Genomic DNA, 27997 nt, shown 5'->3' with positions numbered 1-27997 from the left:
TATGTTTTTATTTATTGAGACTCATTCTGCTTTAATTTAAATCAAAACGTTTTCCCTTCACCCAAACCATCAAGAATTTTCTCAAGTTCCATCTGGATTTGGAGGGTTTTGTTTACGGTCATGCCCCGAGCTAGGTCAGGCACCGATTCTCATCCTCAAGGTGCCCAGCCGGCTTCCTGGGTGTTAGTTTTGATCGTCTGCACAGCCCCGTGGGCAAGTTCATTACCTGCATTTTGCCGATGACAAACCCAGGGCTCAGCGGTGACTTCCCCACCACAGTCAAACATCTGGGAGGATGCAGAGCAGCCCAGCCAGTCCCTGATTTGTCTCCTACCCACAATAACATCTCAATTAAAATAACAGGCTATTTCTCCCGAGAGATTTTTCAAATCAAAACCCAGATTCTTGGGGTTCATTGCTGTTCTTCGTCGTCTTTTCATACAGTCTGTCGGTACGAGACCCACTGAAGACCAGGCAGCTGTCCTTTCTTCCTTCCACTGTAGCCTCATGTGATTTTTCTTTCAACTGCCTTTGTGCTGGAATGAGCCCTTCTGCAGAATGACAAAAGTAACAGGAGTTTGCTTCCCAGAGGCTCTGGGAACACGGAAAGGCATGGGATTTGTTTCCACTCCCTCACACCCCAGACACTATCCCCTCAGCACTTTATCCAGGAGCCCGAGGCAGGAAGAAATCTGATCTGAAATCCCTGCATCCCTGTTCCTGTTAAGTCCTGAGTAAGTGGGGTCGTGTTAGTAACAGGTTTTGACATCTGTACAAAGAAAACCATGAGTGACAGCCAGATAGAGGGTCTGGTGACAGCCATGGCTCAGCGATGGCCCTGCATGTCATATTGGTCTGATTCCACAGAGGATCAAGCTGACCAAGCATGTAGAGCTGGCTTGCACACTTCCAAGTAAAAGAGAAGAAAGAATTGATGGGGACAAAGTAGAGTAAAGCATGTTCATATCTTCTTTCAGCCACTTTTCTTCAGGATCAAAGTGTCTGTTTAACATGCACTTGCAAGAAGTGCCCATTTTGCTTTCCTAGAGTTCTATTCATTTTCTGCATCTAAGGGAAACTTTTTTTTTTTTTAAGATTTTATTTTTTCATTAGAGACACACGGAGAAAGGCAGAGATGTAGGCAGAGGGAGAAGCAGGCTCCCTGCGAGGAGCCCAGTGCGGGACTCGATCCCAGGATCCCGACCTGAGTAGAAGGCAGACACTCAACCAGGTGCCACCCAGGTGCCCCTAAGGGAAACTTGTAGAACCTCTTTTAAGTGCACATGACAAGGTGTTTCTTTGCCTTCAAGGGAAGATTTTGGTTGCACAATCACAGTAAATGGTGTTAAGGACTTGAGCATCTGTTTTCTGCATGTAAGCTAATGTCTGTGCTCAGCCTGTGAGGCTAGATGACCACTGGCCTCTGCAAAGCTATGGCAGCCTCACATCTGAGCATTGACCACTCCAACTCTGGGTGGCATTTCACATTAGGGGCTGGGGGAAAAATGATGCTGATGTCATTTCCTGAGCCTGATCTTCCTTCCCTCTGGGTCTTAAACATCTATAAAGAGGCAGCCCCTGCCACAGATAGATACACAAGAGTAGTTTACTACCCACTTGAAGTTAGCAGAATATGATCATTAAGTTTGAAAGACATTTTGGGTTCAAACGGCCAAAATAAAAAAGATGGGAAATAACAAGTGTTGGTGAGGATGTGGTCAAAAAGGAAACTCCTGCACTGTTGGTGGGAATGCACATTGGTGCAGCCCCTGTGGAAAAAAGTATGGAGGGTCCTCAAAAAATTAAAAATAGAAATACTATATGATCCATTTTACCCAAAGAAGAACAAAAACATTAATTTGAAAAGATACATGAACCCCTATGTTTGTTGCAGCATTATTTACAATAGTTAAGATATGGAAACAACCTAAGTGTCAATCAGTGGATGAATGGATAAGGAAGACATGTGGTTGTGTTTGTGCATGTGCGTGTGTGTGTGTGTGTGTAAAGTGGAACATTACACACCCACAAAGAGGGATGAGATCCTGCAGTTTGGGACAACATAGATGAACCTAGAGAGGATTATGCTAAGTGATATAAATCAGACTGAGAAAGACAAACACCATGTGATTTCACTCATAAGCAGAATCTTAAACAACAATAGGGGTACCTGGGTGGCTCAGTAGGTTTAAGCACCTGTCTTCAGCTCAGGTCATGGGATGGAGCCCCACATTGGGCCCCCTGTTTAACAGGGAGTCTGCTTCTCCCTCTACCTCTGCCCTTCCTCCCTATTTGTGATATCTCTCTCTCTATCATGATCTCTGTCAAATAAAGTCTTTAAAAAATAAAAACAAAACAATAACAAATGAAAAAACAAAAGGCATATCATACCTGTACATACAGAAAACAAATGAGTGGTTGCCAGACAGGAGGTGGTGTAGGGGGATGAGCAAAATGGGTGAAGGGGAGTGGGAGATACAGGCTTCCAGTGATGGAATGAGTAAGTGAATCATGGGAATAAAAGACACAGTGTAAGGAGTATTATCAATAATACTGTAATAGCCATGTATCAGGAAAAATGGTAACTACACTTGTGAACACAGCATAATGTATGAACCTGTGGAATCACTGCTGTAACTATGTAACATTGTGTGTCCACTATACTTAAAAAAATGACTAATGTAACATTGTGTGTCCACTATACTTAAAAAAAAAAAGACACAAGGCTGAGCAAGTATTACTGTCATTTTGAAATATCCATTTGGGTGCTGCCCTTTTAGGTGAATTCTGTTTTCTCATTGTAAATCAGAGATGCATTAACTGGAGGTGAAAGCAAATGTCCCTGAAATACAGTGTGTAATTTAAAACGGAGGAAAAAAATGAAAAGAGCATATTTTGAATAACTGTATTAAAGTGCTATACTACTTCATATCTTAATATAATTGTGTTATGTATTTTACAAATTATACTCTTGTAGGAATATATTGCACATATATATAATAGTATGAATTATAAATTTTGTGTTACACAAAATATTATATAAGTTCTATAAATATATTCTATAACATAGTGAATATTAACATGCATAAACTAAAATACACCAAATCATAGCCATAATACTTTAATCATAAATCATCAGAACATCTCGAAAGCTAGAAGTATAATGCTCACCCTCAGTGAGACTCCGTTGGCCTCAAAGATTGCTCTTACTGTGAATGGAACTCTCTGAAGCTTTGACTATTTGATCTCAACGTACTGCAGCATTTTCCTGTAAGGGAGGCTTTCTCGGGGCGGGGGTGGGGGAACCTTCCCCTCACCTCATTCTCATGATTTTGTCTTTCCAGATAACTTTTTCTAGGAATATTGATCCATTTATTTTAAAATAGAAGGATGGCACTAGCAGCAAGGAACTTGAAATAGTATGGTGAACTTGTAGAAGTCCCTGCAATATACAACAATGGCAAGAAGTTTCCTAGCATTTAGTATATATTGATAAAAACAAAATTCAACTGAGTAAATTTTTAAGAGCTTCCTGGCTTTATTCAAAGATGCATGAATTGGGCAGCATCTCATCTAGCAAAGAGAAAGTCATTCCATGGAGCCATGGAAAATGAAAGACTTCTATAGGCAGAGGGGAGCAGAAACAAGGAAGTTATTCTAGGCAAGGAAGCAGGTTGGTTATTGCACAGTCACTTGCCTTTAGGGGATAGCAGGTGTCTGTAGGGCAGATGACCTAGCTTGGGCTGATCAAGCAGTTCCTGATGGGCTGGTTTAAGATTACATTTTTTGGAAGGGTCGAAACTAAGTTGGGCCTTGGTTTGGTGACATGGGGCTTAGCATAAGCAACTCCATTTTGGACTTGTCTTCTTTTTCTTTTCTTTTCTTTTCTTTTCTTTTCTTTTCTTTTCTTTTCTTTTTTTTTTTTTTTGAAGATTGATTGATTGATTGATTGATTCATGATAGAGAGAGGCAGAGACACAGGCAGAGGGAGAAGCAGGCTCCACGCTGGGAGCCCGACACGAGACTCGATCCCGGGACTTCAGGATCGCACCCTGGGCCAAAGGCAGGCGCCAAACCACTAAGCCAACCAGGGATCCCCCCTTGTCTTCTTTTTCAATAGTGTTTAAGTTTCATGAGTTACTAGCTTGGGACAATTACAGGACTAGCCATATTTGCTGACGCCTTCTGTATATCGGGCACTGTGCCTCAACACTGGATACGCTGACTGTGTGGTTTCGAGCGGAGTGGTTTTTATATTTGAGTCAGCTGTGGTTCACTGGTTAGGGGTTAGCATGGCATGAAAATAGCCTTGAGCCTTGCAGCATGTTAATCTTACACCCACCTTGCAGAAGAGGAGGGAATCTCCCCTGGGTGCAGGTAAGAGAAGGTGATGGTCCCAGAATGCTGGCATGAAAGCCCACAAATGCACTTTTGGACTTGACATAGTTTTGTGAAGCAGAGTTAAAATTTAGTTCAGAATTTCTTTACATTCATTTTTTTTAGCAATTAATTTTAAAATAAACATTTTCACAACATAACTAAATGTAAAGAAAGTGGGGATATTTTCCTAAAAGTCCTAGAACTTGGGAGTCTTGGGACTTAAAAGACCATTTTAGAGAAATTATTTCTAGTCTCTATGCCCCAGGCCCCTGAGGGGACTGCAAATATAATCAAAAGTTCTGAAATCTCTGAACACATCAGGCATTGACTGTAGCCTCCCATGTGAAGTATATGTGAGTGTGTCAGTTTTCTTATGTTTGTCCAGGATAATTGCTATTTTGATCAGTAAAACATCGATGTATCACTAGCCTCAACATAGCTTTCTATCTTCTTGTATATTCTCAGTCATCAAATACCAAAAGTTCAACTATTATCACCCAAACAGTCTAAAACTTTTTCAAAACAGGCTCAAAAGGAGTGGGTATTACTGTTCAAGGAAGTTTTTAAAAAACAGCCAAACACTGGAAATTACTTAGTGATTTTGGCTTTCAGCCTAGTTCTGCATTCTGGCAGAGTATGTCCGCTTATCCTAAAGTAAAATTTCATCACTGGATACCTTCATTTTCAAAATCTCTAGCACTGCCTCAGAAGCCACTTGGAATCAAAGGGAAAGATTTCTAGCCCAAGCCTGGTTGCTGTTCTGTGGCTTCCCTAATTAATATTCAGCGTGAAATAAATAACATGCTATTCTTTGAAACGTACTAAAAGATGCCCTTCGTTCCCTGCGGTCACTCTGTGAGCCGGTGTTATTGGCAACATTTGTGCAAGCAGAGACAAAGCATGTGGTACAGAAACACATCAAATGCGGTGGAGGGAGCAGTGGCAGTTCGGATGCCACAAAGGGTATAAATCATGCATTACAAATCTGAATGATCAAATGGGCAAAGTTCTGTTTGAACCTCTGCCTAGGAGAACCTCCGTTTCTTCAGTGAATACTCACTGGTTACCTTGCCCAGACAGAGGCAAGGTTGTTATAGTTTGGTTATCTAAAGCGAGACAATTGGATGGCCTCTAAGTGGCAGGTTAGTTGAAAGTTCACTTTAAGTCACGTATTTGAATTTTGGAATTTATTTTCTCCCAAAAGTGGTCTACATGTAGGTTTCCAAAAAAAAAAAAAACCACCCTTCTTGTCTCCGAAGGAAACTGTTTTAGTTTAGTTTTTGTTTTTATTTTTTTCATTTAAATTCAGTTTATAGTGTAACACCCAGTGCTCATCTCATCAAGTGCCCTCCTTAATGCCTGCCACCCACTTACCCCCTGCTCCCACCCAGCTCCCCTTCTGCAGCCCTTTGTGTGTTTCCCAGAGTCAGGAGTCCCTCATGGTTTGTCTTCCTCTCCAATTATTCCCCACTTAGTTTCCTTCTTTTCCCTTATGGTCCCTTGTTTTGTTTTGTTCTTAGATAGAAGGTCAGGGAGGGTCAGAGGGAGAGCTAGAATCCCAAGCAGGCTTCACCCAGCGCCAATCCTCAGCGGGACTGGATCCCATGACCCTGAGATCATGACCTGAGCTGAAATCAGGAGTCGGTCCCCTTAACCAACTGAGCCACCCAGGCTCCTGTAAAAGATGTTTTTAATGATACTCTTCTAGTATGCTGCTGTTAGGAGGGGGAGATGTTCCTCTGTCCTCATGTTTTGGCCCCATGAGTGAGTGATCTTTCCCTTTGCTAGGTCCCCCCTGAGTGTCCCCTTCTTCCTTTGCGACTACTTCTGGGTGGCAGAGATGCGAACAAGCCCCCTGTGTGGCTCTCCATTTGTAAGGGGCATTCATAAGTCATCTGAAGACATGGTTATATTTTATAAAATAGAGAAAGCATAGGGCCCGCTCCATGCCCACCTTCCAGCATCCCCTGACTCATCGCACATGAGCGCACGCTCGCGCGCGCACACACACATACAAATTTAAAACAGAAAAGAGTGGAGGTTAGTGTGAGAACTGCCCAATAAGAAGATGATGATCTTTGACACAACCCTTCATGAAGGATCACAGATTCAGTGAGTGTGTGGAGCCTCAGCGTATAGACACCTGACAGATGTGATCAGGAAAGTTTGTGAGAGACTGTCACGTGTGTGAGCCTCAACACCAGCCCGTGGGAGGGGTTCTGCTCTAGAAACACCCACTCTCAGTTTAAAGGGAGGCTACTGGGTAGGTGAATTCAGGTGTCCAGAGTCTAAAACAGAATGTATGTTGTGTCTCTTTTGCTTCCGTTTGGGTTAGCATTTTACTAGAGACCTGTCTTGGGGGAATAAACTACATACAGCAAAGCCCTTGACATTCATCCATCAAGCAAGGATGAAATGGGGAGTGAGAAGCTCTAAGAATTCTTAGGAGCAAAGAGCAGTAATGACCAAGGAGCCAGGCAAGCAGATATAGGATTATCTAGGTAATTTGGTGGGGACAAGTGACTTGGGGACCCTACTCTTCCGCCATCTTGCCCCACCTCCAAGCAGATACTAGGAAATAATGGTTGGAAATCCTCTATGCAACAACAGCAAAAATTTAAAAAAAAAAAAAAAGACTAGTATTAGAGCACCATCTCAATTAACTGCAGTCTTTAATTTACTGCTAACATTAACAGTCTCCAAATGAGCAAATCAAGAAAACTTTCCTTCTTGTTTTTGCCCAAAAGTTTCAGAGTGATGCATCATTTTTTTTTTAGTGTGGGGGGAAAAACCTGATTATTTCAGAAGACTAAGGCTGTGATTTTTTTTTAATTTTGAATTATTCAGAAATAAAAGTTAGGATTTCTTTTTTTTTTTTTTTAATTTTAAAGTCCAGTTAGGTTTCTAGTCGACATAAAAAAAAAAAAAGCTGGGTAGCCCTGGTGGCGCAGCGGTTTACCGCCGCCTGCAGCCCGGGGTGTGATCCTGGAGACCCGGGATCGAGTCCCACATCGGGCTTCCTGCATGGAGCCTGCTTCTCCCTCTGCCTGTGTCTCTGCCTCTCTCTCGCTCTCTCTGAATGAATAAATAAATAAATCTTTAAAAAAAAAGAAAAAAGAAAAAAAAAAGCTTTTTAGGTTTTTTAAAGAGTAGATGGGATGTTTATCGTCACAGGTTGGAGGAAGCTTGTTAACAATATTGCCAGGTGGACCAAGGCCACGGTGAACTTAAAGCACACCTGTGTGCTGACGGAGGAAGGGTGCTGGGACTCCTAAGTGATGGACACGGAGACTGGATTTAGCAAGGAGCAGCACAAGGGGACGGACGGTGTCCTTAGGACAGTGTAAAGGCAGGGCAGCCGCCGTGAGGGTACATCTGCACTGCCAGGAGCTCTGCTTGATGCATGCACAGCAGGAGGTGGGTAAACGTGGCCTGAGGGCTTTAGTGTGCATGCTTGTTTTAATATCCGTGGAAAGATCTGGAACCACAGCTGCCTTTCCCTGCTTGAGTGTTTCGTAAGTGGACCTTCTAAGGATGTTTTACAATAAGGAATTAAGCAGTGACTGTTAACAAGGGAAGCTAGAGCTAGCAGTGGAGCGCGTCGCACCTCGCATTCGCTGGCACGCGCGCCAGCTCTAGCTGAAATGGTGCGTGGAGCCTCTCGCGTGGACTCTCAGATGATGTGCATTCATTAAGTGAAACCTGATGGGATGACAGGCATCGCTCGGATTGTGGACATTATCTATTTTCAGCTTCCTAAGCCTGAGGAAAACTTAAATGACCCGGTTGAGCTCCACAAATCAAGGCATTGGTAGTCAATGGCAGAATTTCAAGCATAAGGGGAACTTGCCTTGTAAATTTAACGGAGTTATCGATAGCCTGTGGCTTTGCAGAAAACAGGTGAGAGTAAAGGAGAAAGGTATGGGAGCACGATTGGGCTTGTAGGTAAGATCTGGCTTGGAATTCTTGCTCTGTCACTTAATGCTCAGGGACCTTAGGCAAACGACTTCATGTTTCTGGACCTCAATTTCTTCACCTATAAAGTGGTAATTGCTTGGGTTCTTTGCAGTTTTAAAAACCAATAACTCTAGGACAGGTTAATGTCTCTGTGGTGGTTGTGGTTCATACAATGCCCGTTTATAGATACCAGATTTTCAGTGTAAAGAATGGTCGTAGGAACAGTGTGTGAAAAGACGGGGAATATGTGCCAATACCAGAACAATGCCAGAGCAAAAGACCTCTCATTTGCTTCTTTTTTTTTTTTTTTTTAATTTAAATTGAATTTCATTTACTTAAGTTTCAGGGGTAGAATGTAGTGAGTCATCAGTTGAATATAACATTCTATCAAGTGCCCTCCTCAATGCCTGTCATGGGGTAACTGGGTGCCTGGCTTCTTTTATTTTGATAGAAGTTTTTATCGTGACTATAATTGCTCATATTTTCTTTTTTTTTTTCCCTCTTAAAGGCAAATCAGGTGAAGTAGAGAATATTACACTGGAAAAAAATTCTAGAATAATTCCTAGTGGGCTCATCCTGATTTGTCCAGCTTTTAAGGTGTTCTATAATGCTTTTCTAACTAGAGACTTGACACCAGAAATGAGCAAAATATCAAAAGTAATTAGGTCAACTTGTTGGCATTAGAAACTTCTATCTTCCAAATAAGCAGTCTTGTATTTGTAGTCTTCTGTATCCCAGAAAGTGATGCAAGTCTTCTGAGCCATATAAAAATATGCGTTGTTAGTTCTGAGTAAAATTTAAAGTTGAAACAGGAAATTCATTACTTCCAAAGTTAGTTATTTATGGCCAAGCGTGTTAAACATTCTCATACCCTCTGAGATATATTGAAGTATAGGGTGAGCCTCCTGACATATGAATTATGAATGACTCGCCCATAATCTTAACTGTACAGTACACATAAACATAAAATTAATTTCACTTTTATGGATTCCAGTTCCCATAGAAATTGTTGTGCGAGTAGAAGCAAAATTTGTAGGAGCCTGATTTTCAAACTGTTACATCAGGATGTAGACATAAATAATGCTTAAAAAAAAAAAAAAAAAGAAAGAAACATGTCAGGAGCCTTGCAGCTAAAGCCCAAAATAATCCTTAAGAAAAGCACACGGCAGGGAATGAAAGTTACAGATAAGCGTTGGGAAGTGACCAGTGTAGGTAGACTAGAACAGACCATTTGCTGCGAGTTCAGGGTCGTGTTTACAAGAGTTTATGTCTCATCCATCTAAGTTTTGGATGCATTCCCTTGGAGGGCAGTCCACAATCTGATAAAGGTATCGAGAGTTTCTTGAAGAGGTTCAGCCTAAATTTTCTTCTAATTTCCTCTTCCAGTTGCTGTGTAATTGGTCTTTCTTGTATTATCCTAAAAGCAGTTTGTGGGGGAATGTATGCAGTGGGAAACCGAGTTCAACAACATTTCCTCCCGTGGGTGCTACAGATTTCATCTTTCATAAATGTATGCTTTGCTCAGAGAAAATGATTGCAATGGGAATGAATTCATTGCTTTCCTAGAGCCGAACAAGTTCTGCCCATATTAAAAGTGTAGATACACTAAGTCCTGGAAGAGACAGATTTCCTAACTATTTTTCTCTGGCTTCACATTCGTGCTGGACACATTTCTAGAGTTGGCAGTTTATCTCAGATCTTTACTCAGATTCCTCCATCTCCCATAATCTGTCTATACCCCCTACGAACTTACTACTCAGAAAGGCTAAATAGAAACGTAACACCCATTAAAAGCTTGATGAATGGGTGATTGTATCGGATCACAGAAGTGTGGACAGCTCTTGTGTCTTCATGCGCTGCCTACAGAAATCATAAAAAGAATCCCAGGCAGCAGTTCTGTATTCTGTCCCCCATACTGTGCCCCTGACCTAGGGAGGAAAGATTCTAAAGCTTTGGATGCTCCACGGCCTGATCTGGGAGTGATGGTGCTCTTGGGCATGTCCATTTCTTTCGGGGGATCCTACTGCTCCCATCTTTAGTAGAAATGTGATATGATTAAAGAATTAGGTAAGCAAACACTTTGGACCAAAAGAGATTTGTTTTACAATTGATTAATCCACTTGGGCAGATTACCTCCTCCTTTCAACTGTTGTTTGTATTCCGCGAGTACAGCTGAGGTGTGATAGCAGTGTATGCCCTTCATGCCCTGAATGTATAAAACTACCCTTTCTCTCTTTTTAACCTCCCTGCCCTCTCTGTGATTTTAAGGATCCTCTCCGATTGATTGGCCTTGAAGCAAAAACGAAAACATTCTTAAGTTTGTTCAGAGGGGCCGGGGGTAGAGGGGAGGAGGAGGAGGGCATTAGAAAAATGTAAATTTCATAAGTTTTTTGTTTAGAATCTACTTGAAATAAAGTCCTATGACCTAAAAGACTTCTTGTTCTATAATTTCTTCATGCTTTATCACTACACCTTGGCTTTAGCATATATCTTAGCTTTTGGGTTGATGTACAGCTATCACCTCAACAAAAATACGGGGAAAATGCAGATCAGTGGAATTTAGCTATTCAAAATAGAAAGAGAAGCTGTCACTCAGCCTTATCTCCTGAGTTGGCTTTTGCTATCACCTGGCTGTATCCTTGTGTGTGATCAGAATTACCACAGTACAGTGCAAACAGCAATACCATTTAGTAATAAAAAATACTACTTTGGGAATCTGTTAGTTGCTAGCCATTTGTGTGACTCATAGCACTAAAAAAAAAAAAAAAAAAAAGGATCTGGCTGAATAATCACAATTGTAAAAGTCATTCATTTGCTCCCTGGTTTGGAAACGTTTTCTCCATATTGGGGAGCACAAGCAACAGAATGGAAAGAGTTTTGCTCTGGGCAGATAATAATAGTTCAAATGCTGGCTATGCCACAGTCACCGTGAACAGGTCATTTAACTTTTTACAGACTCTAATGTTTTCACCTAAAAAATGGAAATGATACAGACGCATCATGAGAATTAAGTAATGTATAAAAGCTCCAAGTAGAGACTCCGTTAATGTTGCCTTTCCTTTCTCGATCTTTGTTTAAATAAATGTGTCTACTTGTTAGTCTTTTACCATCTTTAATGAATTATTTCTGGGTAAGTGCCCAGTCCCATTTGGATGGCTTAGTAAATATTCATAGAATGAATGAGCGAATGATTACGTGTATTTACTGGGATGTGACTATTCTATTTCCTCTACTAGACAAGGAACATAGAGTTTAAAGTTTGCCCAAGATCACCCAGGAGGAGGGTTCTTGGCCCACCGGGGCATCTAGAGAAGTGGGTGACCTCATAAATTTCAGGCAGCTGCAGTATTAGACTAGGAAGTTTCTGTATGTTTTTTTTTGTTTGTTTGTTTCTGTATGTTTTGATCATTACCTTCCTCTCAAACACCATGAGCATATACTTTGTGCGTGACACTGAGTCAGACACTGAAGGGCCTTTTCAACACATACTGTCAAGCGATCCTCACTATGTGCTTTTACAGCTTACATGGTAAGGAGAAGGCGCTGCGCTGAGGTGAAGGAGAATGGTGGATACCCTTTGCTGGGACAGTGTTGGATTTGAAAGCCTTTATACTCACTTAACAGAAAAGAAATCATATGAACTGTGATTTGACCCACGTCTGTTGTCATTTGAATTAGGTCTAACCAGCTGCCAGTTTTTAAAGCATGTGTGCCTCTGTTTTCTGCTTCCAAGTTGGCTTTGTTAGATGAGTTAGTTCGGTATTGACGTGAAAAAAATTGGTGTTGAGTTTCTGAAATGTTGCTTGAGCATCTGTTTTGTCGCAATCAAATGAGCAAAAATGTTTTTTTTTTTTATTAAAAAGTGCTTATTTTGGAGGAGAGGGCCACCCGAACCTTTTCATAAAATCTGTAGTCAAATGAAGAATTATCAATTTACCTTTTTGTATCAGAGTAAGGTTTTTCATATAGCAGCGTCTGGGCTCATGGTAATAGCATCAGTTAGAAAGGAAGCTGGTTTGAAGAAGCTAGCTTTACCAAGTGATTTCCTGTTTACTAAGCTGGCAAAAAGACTGGCAGGGACAGGATGAAGAAATTTTGATGAGGATAGATGTCTCAATCTCAGCGTCACAATTGAAAGAATATCTCTGGAAAATTCAAGTTCACTGTTCAGATTTACATCAAGCTAAGTCATACCTGGGATGATCTGAGTTTTGAAAACTGGCTAGCGAGTGCGAGGACAAGAGCATTGACATTCACTATAGGCTTTGTTCCTGAGAAGGACCCTGCATCAGAACCCTGCTTCACTCTTTTTGCCGTGATAGCAAATTCTGGATTCAGATGCCAGCCAGAATCTAGAAGGGTTGAGCTAGGGAAAAGAGAAAGAGAATTCATTGAACAGACACACTGGAGCCTCTATGTAAAGGTTCTCATGAGGGATCCATGTAAAAATAGATGGTAGTTGGGACTTGGGTATTTTGATTGGTTTATTTTTCTCTGAAGTATACTTCTCACAGTCTCTTGGACCAATCTTGTAAATAAGTATTGCTATTGGGTTTCTTGTGGGCTATCACCTGGGAATTCTCGATATCCTTTCTTGGGAAATAAAGATGTTCAAGGTCTATTGGACATTGAATGGATGCATGGTCATTGAACTCTGATTCCTCCATTATATTGGTACTTTCATCCATAATTTGTAACTCATAATTTTTATTTTTTAAACTGAGGTCAGTATCCCACTATCCAGGCCTGCTTTTCTTTCCCTGGAACTTTAGAATTTTCCTGCAACTTTGGCCAGTTTATCAGAGAATGGTCAATATTCTAATGGACTGGGGGTGAGGCTCAGGGTTCCTTGCTTCTGGTTGAAGCGGGGTGGGGGGGTCCCGTGGAAGAGAGGAGGAAGGGAAGTTAAACAATTTTTAGATCCAGCCCTCCCTGTTCCCTTACCCACTGCCACCCCTATTTAACCCCCAAGGGATCTCTGAGTTGAGAACTCTAATTACTTGCCAAAAACCACACCCCTGAAATGATAAGCAACCTATAAGTCTTTACTATAGAGGGACTCTTAACAAAATCTGTCCAATTGCAGCCAGTGGGCAAGCTCATATCTTTCATTGAAATATTGGGAGAAATGAGCCCTATGACCTGGCCCAGGTGGTGATACGTCTCTCCAAACCCTCTTTTGTCCAGGCTTCCTAGATTTCCGGATCACCCAGCTGTTTATTGAGCAACACAGTACTGGTGGCTGATACACATGCAAGGCAGTGTGCTCAGTGTTCCTGCAGGGCAGAAAAACGTGGTGGCCTAGGAATCCTAGAACTTGGGTTCCAGCCTTCACTTCAGCTGCTGTGAGCAGCTGAGTGACTGTGTGTGAATTCACTCCTCCCACCTGGCTTTCTCCGCTCTCCATCTGTAAAACGAAGGGGTTACTGAAATGAGCTCTGAGGCCCCTTCTACATCTAAAATGCTGTGATTTCCTGGTTACAAATCTCTATGGCCAGGTTTTCACGTTTCCAAATGGAATCTGAAACCTAAATTCTTTCTACTCTTGGTATGAAGCACATGGCGATCTTTGGGTAATCCCATAGTTTGTGATGTGGTTTTCTCCCCCACGGTAGAATCAGCCTGCCAACTCTAAGATGCTTATTGTAGCTGGCAAAAGAAGCCAGACCTCCAAGCACATACACCAGAGCTTGGCTGTCCTTCAGATAGCCCCTTTGCATCTAGAAAGTAGCCCTTACGAAATCACTAGTGTCCTAATACTTAGAATGGGATGCAGTTCACTTTATCCTGATGTCTCCAAATAGATGCCAGATAAAGAATTCCATTTATTTAAAAAAAAAAAAAAAAAGAATTCCATTTATTCCAGAAAAAAAAAAAAAATGTTCCTCTTCTTCCCTCACAGTAACTTGTTACCTGTGAGGATGGATCCTAACCCCAGGTCCCATCCCAATATGTATCATTTCCTTTGGTTGTGCTTTTTATTCTATCCTGACTGGCAGTGAGGTCAGAGGTCATAATGACCCTTCTGTTCATATCCCAGAATCTGTTGACAGCTGACACCTCTGTTGGGAGAATAAAAACGAGCTGGTGAAAGCACTGTTATCATTTTGACAGATGCCCATTATTGGGGGCTATGCCAACTGGCAGATTCCTAATAATAGGAAGCAAATGTGTACTTCGGTTTCTTGGCTCACTCTGTGAATGGCTTATAGGAGCCCTTGAACTTAAATGTAATTGAATTTAAATAACAGAGAGGTGGAGAAGCCAGTGGGAACTGGTGCTTTAGGGCAGTTCAGGGTCTGTGCTATGTATGTGATTCTGATGTCGACACGAGTGGGAATGTGCCCAACAACTAGCCTGTGGATGGTAAAAAGCTCCTTGGGTTTTACCTGAAAGCTTTCAGTGAGGTGGTGTCGTGTACCCTCCCTCTAAAACCTCAACTCAGCCCTCTGCTTTTTTGTCTTTTCCATAATCCCAGTTCCTCTTTTCCTGCAGCAGGTGAGAAATTTGTCATGGACTGTTTCAGCAAAGTTGAGCGGTTAAGAGCAGGGACTCTGCTTTCTGCTCCAGTTGGAGTCTTGGTTCTAGGGCTTAGTTGGGCAAGCCACTTAGCTTCTTTATACCTCGGTTCCTTTGTCTTTAAAAGGTGGGGGAGTGAATTACACTTTTCCCATTTGGTGATAGGGAGGAGAAAATTAGGGAAGGCATGGAGAGGGCTTTGAAACGGAGCCTGATGAGTGATAACCACATCTTCCTGCTTCCTGTTGCCAATTGCTACCAATCACAACAACCAAAATATGGGCTTTTTTAGCTTTGTTTTTTAAAAAAGATTTTATTTATTTATTCATGAGAGACAGAGAGAGGCAGAGACATAGGCAGAGGGAGAAGCAGGCTCCCTGCGGGGAGCCCGATATGGGACTCGATCCCAGGACCCTGGGATCATGACCTGAGCAGAAGGCAGACAGACAGTCAGCCACTGAACCACTCAGGTGCCCTGTTTTAGGCTTTATTTATCACTCTCTTAATCCAGTGGGGATGCACCCCACAATGGAGTTCAGAGAACTTACCAGCCCACCGTGAAGAGCCAGTGCATGCTGATTGTCAGTGGTCTGAGCAAATAACTTCTCAGCAAAGACAAAAACCACCACTTGGATAATCTATTTCCTTCCAGAAGAATCTACTGTCTTCTTCTCTAGTTGGGGATTACCCCAACAAGTGAAATTACATAATCCTACAACTTATACTGAGCAGCACCTTTAGGGATGGGATGTGTTAGGTACCATGGAAACAGCAATGAAGACTTAGTCCTTGTATTTTTTTTTTTTAAATCGAATTGGACAGATAGAGGAATACGCAGACTCAGGGTTGACTGTATCTTTGAGTAAATATGAGCTAGAAATGGTCCCTATGCTTACAGTATCCTTGGGCCGAATGACAGCACATAGTAGCACACAATTAAGTGTGTCGTGCAGAATATTACACTCGAGGTGTGAAGGTTTGGTGGGGGTTGCTCTGTGAAGGGAGAAATGAGTATCATTTGGAAAGGCTGATGATGACATCTTGGCATTTGATTAGGGCCTTAAAAAGATAGTAGGTTAGCAGGCATCCTCAAGGGTAGGGTTGGGAGACAGAAATGAAGAAATCATGCTCTTGACTTTATAAGTGGTATAATCCACAAGCAGCAATTTCAGCTTTCAAATTGAAAATAAATATATTGCCGAAAAAACTAGCCAATTTTCTATTGGTGTTGAAACCTCGGGCTGTACCTGGTAATTAACCAGTGTCTGGGAAAAACATGGAAAAAACCCCAATATTCTAAGTTCTGCCAAGAGAACGTGAAAATTATGGTCTAGATTATAAACCCCTTCAACACAAAGGCCATTATCGTCTAACTGCTAAGGTCATCAGTATATATGCTTTTAAATAAACCCAATGGCCCTTTTAATATCATTATGGAAATACAAGCTCGAGCACATTAAATGTATCCTATTGGGAGACTTTGCTATTCCTGTATTTTGCAAAGTAAGTTTTTAGAGGCTTTGACTTACTAAAAAGTCTGCAGATAAACACCCTGTGGCTTTATTAGTTGGTAAGCTTAGTGATCTTCTAAATACTCAGATACACCTTTGATAGGGTTGCCTTCCATTCATATAAAATTTCAGATGTGTTGCACTGATTTTACATTCGCTCCCGGTGCTGTTCCTCCCCCTAACAAAAAGAACAAGTACAACCTATGGGTTTATGTGATACCATCACTGAGGCTACTTGAGATCATTTTCCAATTCTGTATTTTATAGGAAAACTAGACCCAAAGACAGGAAGTGCCTTGACCAACATCATACTGCTGGTTAGTGACTGAGCTGGCTTTAGAAGCTAGACCTTTTTTTTTTTTTTTTTTTTTTTAGAAGCTAGACCTTTTAACTCCTTTTTGGAGTTATTACCCTCATTATTACCCTTATTACCCTCATTCTGTCCACTGTCGGGGGCGTGGGTGGGGGGACTGGGTACTGGATTTGAACCAGTATTTTAGAACACCATGGATGGGAGGTCTAGGGAATTCCAAGTACATTTTGACAAACTTATTTAAAACAATGACACTGGCTAACATTTATGAAGTTCTCCTGAGTACTGCTACATGTATTAATTCGTTTGAGCCATCCCAGCAACCTTGTGATACCAGTACTGTTTTTTTCCCCCAGTTTACAGACGAGCCACTGTGGCTCAAAGACTTTACATATGGCGAGGGTATGTGTTCTGAGAGCAATTCAAACACAGGCAAGCAAAGACACCTTTGCCCTTACTTGGCATCTCCCAAATGGGATCTGGTCACTGGAGCTTTTTGTTTCTACCTCCCATCTGCCTTGTGTCACAAACAGTCTTTGCAATTTTATGTTAACTACACAGTTGGTACAGTTCAGAGGCAATCCTGCTGACGTTTCATTTGAATCCAGGATCACTGTTCCATTTCCAGAGATGCATAGAACATTCAGAACAAAGGTGCGGCTGCACCATGGCACTGATTTTGCCATCTACGGCGGCCCAGGAGCTATGGGGCAGTCCCATGGGAGGGTAGGGGAGATGACCACTGCCTATTTGAGCAAGTGATTGAAACTGCCTGGGCACTGTCAGCAGTGGCCACATATTTTTCTCTCCAGCCAGGGTGAGTCTCTTCTTTGAGACAGGACTCCCATGTGGACAGTCCATGAGCCATGGAGAGTGTGAGCTAAACATTCCCGACCTGGGTGTAAAGCCAGATGGGGACTAGACTCCAACATCATCATATAAAATAAAACCATGTCATTGAGAGAGATGGCCCTGAGTATCTCCACACTTTTCCTCTCCACAATTAATCCATGTCTCCATTTGCATTTGTAAAAAAAAAAAACAAAAACCCAACTCCTGACAGCACCAACAACACAAGAGAAATGCACAGCCTGAGCAATAAATCTCCCAAGGCATTCAGCAAGTGCCACAGGGCTCATTAATCTTGATTATTTCCCGTAATAGATAACTTCACAAATCAGCTATTATTCCTAATCACGCACATAAAGATAACGGACGGGTAATAGCTTCCTGCATGGTGAGACCAAAATAAAATTTCATTTAAAAATATATTTCTGCAAATTCCAGGGAAAAGTGTTCTCAGGCCTTCTTGAAGGAGCAGGAGGACATGAGGGAGCAACCAGCGGAAGAGAAATTGATCCACAAGGATTGGGTTTTTAAAAAGAATTAGACGTTTGATTTTCTCGGAGGTGTCGGCTGACTTGTGTGGCACTGTGCCGCCGTGAGGTGGTTTTGAGAGACTTTGGGCCATAAGAGACAACAGAACTGTACAATTCCAGTCTCTGAAAGGAACTGAACCAGAATACCCCAAGAACAAATAGAAATCACAAGAATGTCAGGGCTGTCTCGTATCTTTAAAGTCAGTCCTTGGATTTCAGAATTTTTGCTAAGTTTGGTGAAATTGTTCATCTTCGTGCAGCATGTGGGTTACCCGGGATCCCAGCTCCCAAACAGAACGAACAACAAAAAAAAGTGTTCGTAGGTGATGAGAGATGCATTTCTTACATATTTAGATAGTGTCTGGAGGATAATCTAGCATCCCCTGTGAAGAAAAACACTTTAATTTTAAACCTCAAAACTCCCAGTTTTGATGCAAGAGGCGGGAACACGTATGTCATTGCACACTGGAAGGAGCGAGCCAGAGTTGCGCAGGTGAAGGAAATTAGCACCTGGCTTCCCCTCCGAAATTACACCTGTCCGAAGGCATTTGCAAGTGACGTGGGAAATGGCCTTGTTACTGCACAAGTCGCATCTGTCCATCATTTCATTATCAAATGCCAGCGCCTCCCAGCAGGGCCTGGAATGAGATGCATCCCATTTATGATTGGATCCGACTCCGTATTATCTGATCAGTAGGAGTAACTGGCCTATCGCAACAATACATACCCCCCAGAAATGGGTTCATGACGCATGCATTTTAAACCATCTGTGTCACCACACAGCACTAGCAAAAGTACGTCCCTTTACAGACCTCTTCTCTAGGCACCTAAAAACCCAAACCACGCTCGAAGCTTCTTTTTCCTTTATTATTCTTTTTTTAACCTAGAGTTAGGTGGCCTAGAGCTTCCAAAGGACGAACTGAAAGTGAACATTCCGATGGCCTTGCACTTTATTCATGTTTGTTAAATGTTAAGGTGAAACAATTTCCAGACCAGACGATGACACTTTTTTTTTTCTCCTTCCAATGACACGTTCTGAGCAATGACAGAAATACTGAATGTCCTTGAGGTACAAGGAAGTGTATTAGGCACAGGGGATAGAGAAATGCAAAACCGAATATCCTTACAAGATGAAAGGCGGACAGAGCAGAATGAAGGCGATTAAATGCTGAGGACGTTCGGTGAGGGAGAGGTGGGCATGAAAGGAAGCGTGAACGTAGCCTCGTGGCCGTGAGAAGAGACATTGGAGGCAAAGCAAGGCGAAGCCGTGGAAGAGTTTTGGACATCTCTGGAGAAGAGTGACTAATCCAGTTGGGTTGAAACGGGCAGTGAAAATGGGAACTGAGGCAGGGAGTGCAAATTTGGGCCACATTTCAGAGGACAGTATGCTGCGCTAAAGAGTTTGCACTTTTCCATGTAGACGTTGGAGGTCTTCTACTAAAGGCTTTGTAACAGGGGAGTGACAGGGTTAGGCCTATGGTTTAAAAAGATTAATTCAGTAATATGCAGAATGGATAGGAGACCAGGATGCAGAGGAGACCAAACACAGGAGCAGAGTCAGTGTGAGATACTGCTGCTCACCTAGACTCTGCAAGAGTGTGAATGAACCTGCTAAGACCTAGGCCTCAGGTGGCAGGGGGAGCCAGGCAAACTGGTGGGATTGTTGGGCGTAGCAGGTACCTTTGCTGTGTAACAGATAATCCCGAACTTTGTGGCGTAAAACAGTGACCCTATCACCGTGCAATCTGTGGATCAGGAATGTGGACAGGGGTCAGAGACCATGTCCGAGGCCTCAGCCGGCAAGGTTCAGATGACTGCCAGGGTCTCAGTGGGCTGAGGACTGGAATCATTGGCATCTTCTTCACTTACATGTGTGTGTCAAAGATAACCAGTGCCCACACCAGTTAAAGTGGTCGGCACAGATTTTAATCAGTAGTATAGTACTGCAGTGGGAGAGTCCAGCATGAGCTGAGCTCAACTTTGATTTGTACGGAGGTGACTGGTGTTTTAAATGGAGAATGACAGAATGGGGAGTGGGTGGTTGGGGCTCAGAGTCAGGCAAGCGAAAAATGTTGAGAAAGCTAGAAGGAGGAGGGGATTGGTCCATGTGACACCCACCTGGGTTTGTTAACTGGTGCTTAATGGAAGTTAGGCTCCTGCCCTCCACGGAGGCTAGGAGACAAAATCCATCTACAGATACTGGAACAAATGGTAAATGGTTTTGGCAGCTTTGAGTTTTTCTTAGCAGATACTTTAAGGGAGAGCTAGAGTCATCTCAGGGATGGAGCTGTTAGAAACTATGTTCCTGTTTGTGGTAAGTCTTTACAGCCAGGGTAAGGCCTAGCAGACAAAGGACTCAGAGGAGAGAATCTTTGCCCTCTGAAGTGTAGGATCGGTTCACCAAAAAGCCGGGCTCAGCTGGAGCTGGTGGCTCGTGCACATCTGTGCCTTGCCATGCTTGTTGGGCTTCTTGCAGCATGGCTCCTGGGTTTGCAGAGAGGACGCTTCTGTAGGGGGAGGGTTCCAGTGGCACCAGGCAAGAGCCGCATGGCGTTCTCTGACCTAGCCTCACGAGTCAAACAGCACCACCTCTGCAGAGATGACAGATTCAGTTTTACACTCACTTAGCTCAAGGTACCTGTAGGACTAGGGAGGTGCAAAGGGTATGGTAACCGAAAGCATTGGAGTTAGGCTCCAGTCTAGAGATAGTGCAACATGGCAAGGAGAGGGTATGTGCTAGGAGGAGGTCAAGGATAGTCAGAGCTCCTACAACCCAACCTTGAGAAGGGCAGGCTGAGGGGCCCCCTGCGGAGGGGACAGCAGACTCCAGAACACGGTCATGGAAGGTGAAGGAAGCATGAGTTTTAAAGAGGAGTGGGACCATGTGATGTTGAGAAGAGTCCCTTCAGTGGCTGGTGGAGGCAGAAGCCAGACAGCAAGAGGTTTATGGAGTAAGCAGTTAGCAAAAAAAGGAGGAGCAGTCAGGGGTCGGTTGGAGCGTTTTAACTCTGATGGAGTCAGGAGCAAAAGGCAGTTCAGAGACCTGGCAAGTTGGAGGGAAGATTTCTATATATGTGTATGATTATACGAACATAAGTAGCATTTTCCTTCCAGAGCGAATTGGAGACTACAGAGTAAATCATGTCCAATCCTGGATATTTCTCTTTTTAAGAAACTTCCCTTCCCTCTTCCCAATTAGAAATCTAAAGAATTTACGTGTTTCTTCTACCTCATAGTTAAAAAAAAAAAAGAAACGTAGGTTTCTATACAACATTCAGATGTTTTAACAGACTCACCTAGAAATCACCAGAAGATAGATTTGTAATTTGGGAACATAGGTAATGAAGTCAGAGCATTATTTATGCCGATGAGAAATTAGGAGCAATTTAAATATCCAGCAGTAAGGGAATACCTAAAAAAAAAAAAAAATATGCCATTTCCACTTAATGGAATACCTTGCAGCCACTTATAATTAGAATAATCAGGAAAAATGGCTAATATCTACTTTTTCTATTTGTCAGAACTCGACTAGGATGGACATAAGTAATCCAGTAGAATTTCACAAGCATTTCTATGATGGCTAGACTTTCCCCTCACCAATTTATAGGCGAAATGGATGTCGTTTAAATGAAAAATCGTACGTGTGTGTATACAAAAAACTTAAAAATACAGGATTGAAATATATCCGGACGCTAAAGATGGTTATCTGAGGCTGGATGTTTTCTTCTGTTGCCAAAAGCTTCCGTTATGTGGTCCTATTTTCTAAAAAGACATGGAACTGTTACATTCGCCATCGTTCCTTTATCACCCTTAGTTCACGTACAGTCATGTGTAGACTTTTAAGTATCAATTAACTGAGTTACCTTCTGAAATTCCTACCGAAAAGGACGATTTCAAGGAAAAGGTATAGAGCAGTATGCCCACAGCATGAATGTTTGATGCAACTCTTGTCCTACTAGCTTCCTGAGGTAATGGGCTCATGCTGGAGGACAGCTGGCCTCCCCCACCCCACAGACACAGGTCCCCTCAATGGTAGCAAACCACTGTGGTGTTGCTGCATTTGAGGTCACAATGTGAAATTGTGGGTCTCTCAGGAGATGTGGGTGAGGCCCCTGGGGGCCCTGCAGCAAAAGAACGGAGACTTTTGTGAGAAACATGGCCTCTTTTATAGAAGTTAATCAACCTCTTTTGGCCTGGAGAGAATACTGACCCACATGGCCAGGACCTACAAGAAAAGAGGCCATGAACACGTGAGACAGCCCCTCAGAGAAAATTAATGTGCTCTGACTTCTCTTTTAATGCCTTTCCTAGCTTTTTTTAAGTAGCTAAACTCTACTTGTGAGGAAATATTAAAATGTAGGTTCCTGCAGTCAAATGAGCATGTTCTCTGCTGATAGGAGAGCAATACAAGGAAAAGTTAAATCAAAGATGGAGGGGGGAAAAGTGGTTGGTTTTCTTTATATATATAGTAGTTTCTGAACTCATTTTGTAAAATTTAACCTGTGGAAAAATTTAACCCATAGAAAAATGGAGGAGAAAGGTAAGCATTCTCCCCAATGACTAAAAGTGACCTTCCTGTCAGAATTGTCTCGAAAACTGTCAAATAGCTCTCAGTCAAGGAAAGAATGACCAAGTGCCAGAGACTTATTGGACTCATCAGGGAGGAAGCCGGGAAGGTGGTTAACACAGATTTGCAGAGCATTTGAGTAACCGGGTATTTATGGACATTTAGAAACGGATATTAGAATAAAATTTCTTGATTGTACATAGAACTGATCGATGTCCTAGAAAGTAATAAACCACACTTTGGGGGTTCTCTTTTGAACCAGACGTGTACCCAGAAGTTCATCTGGACTATCAGATGAATTACCTATCTTGCAAAATCCGACACAGGTACATCCCAGAGAATTAAAATAATCGAAGGACAGAAGTAACGGTGCCCAATACACCACCCCCACCCATCTTAACCTGCACATTTTAGGTCATTTTTCTTACCACCACACAATGGTCAAGGCTTCTTCCTCTCTACTTTTCAAAACATCTGGAAGTTTAATACAACTTCCAGTGCCCTTCATTGGAATGGTCATGACCAAGACAGAGCCAGGCTCCTGCCAGAGGGTCTTGTGAAGACCGCTCCATCCTCTCGCTCCTTGATTTCAAGCCATGGCATCACAGACTGATAAATGCATACCTACCCGCACAGTTGCGTGAAGAGCCGTCCACACACGGGATCCAGAGAGCTTAATTTGAGCCATGTTTGAATTGAGCCATGTTTGAATTTGCAGCTTCACTTTCCTTTGCACACTTCTCAATTAAAGAGGAGATGCGCTTTCTGGCATTTTGGATGCTGCCCACTGCAGTCCCTTCCAGGGTGTGACAGGAGGCTGTGCATCGTGATTGGCATCAGTCTTAATTTCCCATTCTATTGGGGAATTAGCATGCCAATAGCTGCAGAATGATGTGGTCACTTATAATGGTCTCCTCCAGCCTTTTTTTTTTTTTTTCATCTGTAGTCTGTTGATTTTCTTGACAGAAGAAGGAGTTAATGCTGCTGTCAGTCATCTTGTGGGACACTTGGCCTATTCCCTTTTCAGAGGGTGCTTATCATATGGCAACAGTTTGGTGTTTGGGGATTCGTTAATGTGCAAATTCCAACTGACTATTCCCAAGGTTGGAGTTGAGCCTTAAAAGTCCTGACAGGCAACATTGTTTTCACCGCAGGGTATCTCTGCCCTCACAAAGGGTACTGTGAAATTCAAACTAGGATCAGTTTTAATTTATTTTGGTATTTAAAGAAAATCTGCACCATATAAACTAGGAATGGAGCCGAAGAAGAGTATGAGAGATGCCATAAAATGGGGCTTCCCGGTGAAATTGTTCTGATGGGCCCAACAAACTTGATGCTCATAATAATCTGCACACATAGAACAATTTGAGCAATTTTGAATTCACCAAGGAACAACTTCTTTTTTACTTCTGTTTATCCAGCCCCCCCCCCTTTTTTTTCCAGCTCAATCAGCCAATGAGTTTCATGAACTCAACCCAAGTTGTCAGTGCAATCCCAGCCTACCACTGCTTTCTTGATCTCTGTTTTACAGCTAGAACTCCAGAATGGCTAATTAATAAGGTCAGCTTGTGATAGAATTATGATAGCTTCAGACTGTACCTCTACCACACAGACTAAATGAACTATTCTGAGGTTGAGCCGGTATTTTCCATCATTGTCATGGGCAATTAGTAGCCACTTACAATTGGTTACAGTTCATTTCTGCTAATGGTATTGGGATGAGATCCTATCGACCACATGACAGCCCACATGAGTTCTCAGAGACCAGACGTCCAAATGGTAGGTTGGAAGCCATTCCATTTTTCACGCCAGTTTGGAAAACTACTTTTGGTGGATTCCAGAGCTTTATTTGTACTCATGTTTATGAAAACGTGTCTCTATGGCAAATTAACTTGCTGGAGACCGAGTTGCCTGAATGAATTGAACTGCGGGGCATTAACTTTACACTAAGTACATAACAGTGACAGGGACAGCGTGCTATCTTAGAAATCTCAGAATCTGTGTCATTTTCCTAAAATACCATCATTTAGAAGAGTAGCTTTGGAAAGAAAAGTGTGTCTGAAGGAAGCAGTAGTGATTACAGAGATCCTAGTTACTAGGCTCTGCATTGTCCATTTATGGGCAAAGCGCTGCATTGGTTTTTTTTTTTTTTTGAAATCACCTTGTCCGCCTCTTCCTCATTCTTATTATAATGAACTTGGGAATGTTTAGTAGATCAGGTGACTTGAAATGGTTGAATGTTTTCCAACCTTCTAATACTGAAGTGGCCTACAATAAAGCTTCCATAGCAACCAGCCTTTTCCTGAAAACATTTTCTCTGGAAGGGGGGAAAAAAAAGCAAATGGAAGCAAGAGCGATGCCTCCATGTTAAATACATTTGCTGATTTATTTTTGAAGATAAAAAAAAAAAGAGAGTGTTTACAAGAGCTGTGGGAAAGGCCTGCCTGCTATGTGTCCCTGCCAGAGTGTCTGTCATTTGGTTTCTGAATCTCCACAAGAATACGTCCCTGGCGATAAACCTTAAGCATCTCACAAACATGTGCAGGAAACTCCTAGAGTGGGGGACGTGGGCGAGAATTCTAGTGCAAACCCTTGAAGGATGCACTGCACTTGTTTTAATTGAATATCATTTTGTCCATTAATTAATGTGTCCCTTCTAATTCCCCAGAATGGCAAATAATGATGTGTGAAAACAGTATAATTACATTTTGATATTTTTGGTAGAGTAATAACTGGATTCGATTTGCTTTTGATCTCGGAAGTTATTTATGATTCTTATCAATCATCCATCCTTTTTAGCTGTATCTATGTTCATTTGTGTGTGTGTGCGCGGATATTTTTAATTACGCACCGCCGTCAGCAGAGGCCCTGACACATTGGCCTGTGATACTTTGTGCAGGGGATTTACAAAATGGAGTTTCTTCCTCTGCTTGTGAGCAAAATATTTTGAGATTCCCCACTGTGGAAGAGGCATGCGCATGCACACAGGTAAACTCACACACGCCCAAGTATGCGCCAGAATTTGTGATTTAATTAAAAGGAGAATCCTTGCCTTTTTTTTTTCTTTTTTTTAGCAGCAAACTGGTTGTCTGCTGCCTAATTCCAGAATATGTCACTTGGACTGAAATGTCGAGTGCCGTCTGTGATTGCATGTTGCTCCTGCTTCATCTCTCCAGGGTTGGCTTATTTTCTCCATTCACTTGTGATGGTTTACCTGTAGCCAGGATGCAGCCGAGGGACAAGGGACGTTTTAATCCGTGACCCGCAGAGGGCCGGGACAGCTCCCATTTACCAGAGGCATGTAAATCTCAGGGTCCTCTGCTCACATTTTAACTGTGACAAGGAGTTGTCACTTGGAAACGGCCTCTCAGCTTGGGAAAAGGCCCTATTGCCTTTCAACTTGAAAAAGGCGGTGGTGGAATTTTTGTTTGGAGACCAGAAAAAAATAAAAAAAAGAGTGACAGAGGCAGACATGCGATACTCTCCCCAGTAGGAGAAGCCAGGCTCCAGCATTCATCATGATGACAGGAGACATTGAGATGAAATTCTTACAAAATATAAGACCAGCACTTAGGACAAAAGGGATGAAACCGTTTGTGAGACTCTTTTGTGAAAGAGGATCCATTTCTTTTTAGCTGATTTTTACAGTAAAACTATTGAGAGAAAGAGGGGAGAGAGAGAGAGAGAGAGAGAGAGAGAGAGAGAGAGAGAAAGAGCCAGAGCCCCTGGTCTTGACAATTTAACATTTTGCCTTATTTATTCTATATTGTCACGCAATATGCTTGGGCATCTGTGTCACATTCTTAGGTATTAATAACCCCTTTTATCTCCTCCTGCCTTTGTGCTGACATCAGATCTGATTTTGCAAAGACAAGTAAGTAGCCTCACGTTGACCTGCATTTATTCCAAAGGCATTATGCGCCCCGGTGCGGAGAGGATGCATTTACCTCTCGCTCCAAACAGCCAAGACTTAAATAATGCATTTCAGCAAGGTAATCTATTAGAACAGCTCTCTCGAGAAGTGTTATGAATGGATTCTGCATTTAAAAATCTCCATTTTGTTCCTCCCTCCTACTAATTACTTCTTTCTTTGTCTTACCTCTCATTTGCATTTACTTAATCGTAAGAGAGGGAGTCTAGTTGGTGGTTTTCGCCTTTACAAATCCTTACACTGAGTAGCGGTAAGTGTAATGTTGACTTAAGCTCATTTCCGTTGCAGGGAAACTGCATTGCCAAAGAAAAGATGCTTGCTAATCGCTACATCTAATTACAAAGAAGAGTAAATCACTAAAAACAAATTAAGTATCTTAAATAAAATGGAATATGAAAGCAGTTAACAATCAAAGAGGGAGAAGGCGGCTGTCTCTCCAGTCTGTTTCCTGCACTAATTGAAGGCAGCCCAGGTTTGGAGAGCTGGCCAGAGTGGGGGGCTTGGCAAGGCTTTTCTCCACTGAACCCCTTTTCAGAGAATTCAACCAAAATGATATAAAAGAAAAAAAAAAATCAGGGCACCTGGGCAACTCAGTAGGTTAAACATCTGACTCTTGATCTTGGCTCAGGTCGTGGTCTCAGGGTCATGATCCAGGCTCTGTGTGTAGCACTCAGAGTGGAGTCTGCTTGAGATTCTCTCCCTGTGCCCTTTGCCCTGCTGGTCCTCCTCATGCTCTCGCTCTCTCTCAAAATAAATCTGAAAAAAATCTTAGGTCCCAGGATTCTAAGTATCTTTTGTAAAAGAGGAAACCACAGGTAACTTTTCCGCTTGGGCCCTGTGGACGCACTTCTCAGCTCGGGATGATGGAGGTGACTTTCAAATCACAGCAGCCCTGATTTAAATAAACTGGAAACTAATGAGAATTTTATACTTGACCTTAATCTGAAGAGGTCTGAAATAAGCTTATTACTAACCAAATCCTTCTCCTTCTTGCATTTCTTTAGTACTAGTTCCTTATGCTTTCAAACGCATGCCAATCTGCTAGATGTTAAAGCCAACAAGGAAATGAAGTTTTTAATCACTGGTTCAAAAAATGTGGTCTGAGGACTACTATTGTTCCTCACAAAATTCTCCTGACCGTGTTTTATCTTGACGATTTCCATATTTTTGTATCTTCGTGCCATTTAGTGATTTTATAACATTTCCCATTAGTATCCCAACAAAAGTTGGGCTGACCTTCCCATTCTTTTTTTTTTTTTTCTTTTTTTTTGCGGTCTGCGGGTATTATAATAAAAATCACGAGAGCAAAGATAGAATTATTTCATTGAACTGTTAATACAAGAAACTTACCTTTAAAAATGCTTATAGCTCTTCCCTTTGGCTATGTATCCATAAAGTCATTCCATTTGCTTTTCAAAGCCCTTTGCCTACTCTTGATCT

The 27997-nt window shown here is 42.2% G+C and overlaps 1 protein-coding gene and 1 long non-coding RNA gene across 14 annotated transcripts in view; one reads left to right on the top strand and one right to left on the bottom strand.

Moving 5' to 3' along the window:
• CELF2 (CUGBP Elav-like family member 2) overlaps positions 1 to 27997 on the top strand; it is an 815728-nt gene that overhangs the window by 557203 nt on the left and 230528 nt on the right. The window contains exon 1 of one of the 13 annotated variants that reach the window (XM_025445401.3): positions 22163 to 22309. The exons of 11 other annotated variants lie outside the window; for them this stretch is intronic. In XM_025445401.3, the coding sequence (XP_025301186.1) occupies positions 22302 to 22309 (8 nt within the window). In that variant the 5' untranslated portion in view covers positions 22163 to 22301. Of the gene's footprint in view, positions 1 to 22162; positions 22310 to 27997 lie in introns of those variants that run through there. One more of the 13 variants, XM_049100946.1, reaches the window with a different exon arrangement.
• LOC112658996 (uncharacterized) lies at positions 1 to 27997 on the bottom strand. The gene is made up of 4 exons (XR_003136093.3): positions 27908 to 27997; positions 21356 to 21471; positions 12532 to 12703; positions 1 to 551 (listed from the first exon to the last, which is right to left on the bottom strand). It is a non-coding gene; the product is annotated as an uncharacterized LOC112658996 (long non-coding RNA).

The sequence above is a fragment of the Canis lupus genome, chromosome 2, assembly GCF_003254725.2.
Source record: "Canis lupus dingo isolate Sandy chromosome 2, ASM325472v2, whole genome shotgun sequence".
In the NCBI taxonomy this organism is placed as follows: Eukaryota; Metazoa; Chordata; class Mammalia; order Carnivora; family Canidae; genus Canis; species Canis lupus.
This window is presented reverse-complemented; position numbering and strand designations above follow the sequence as displayed.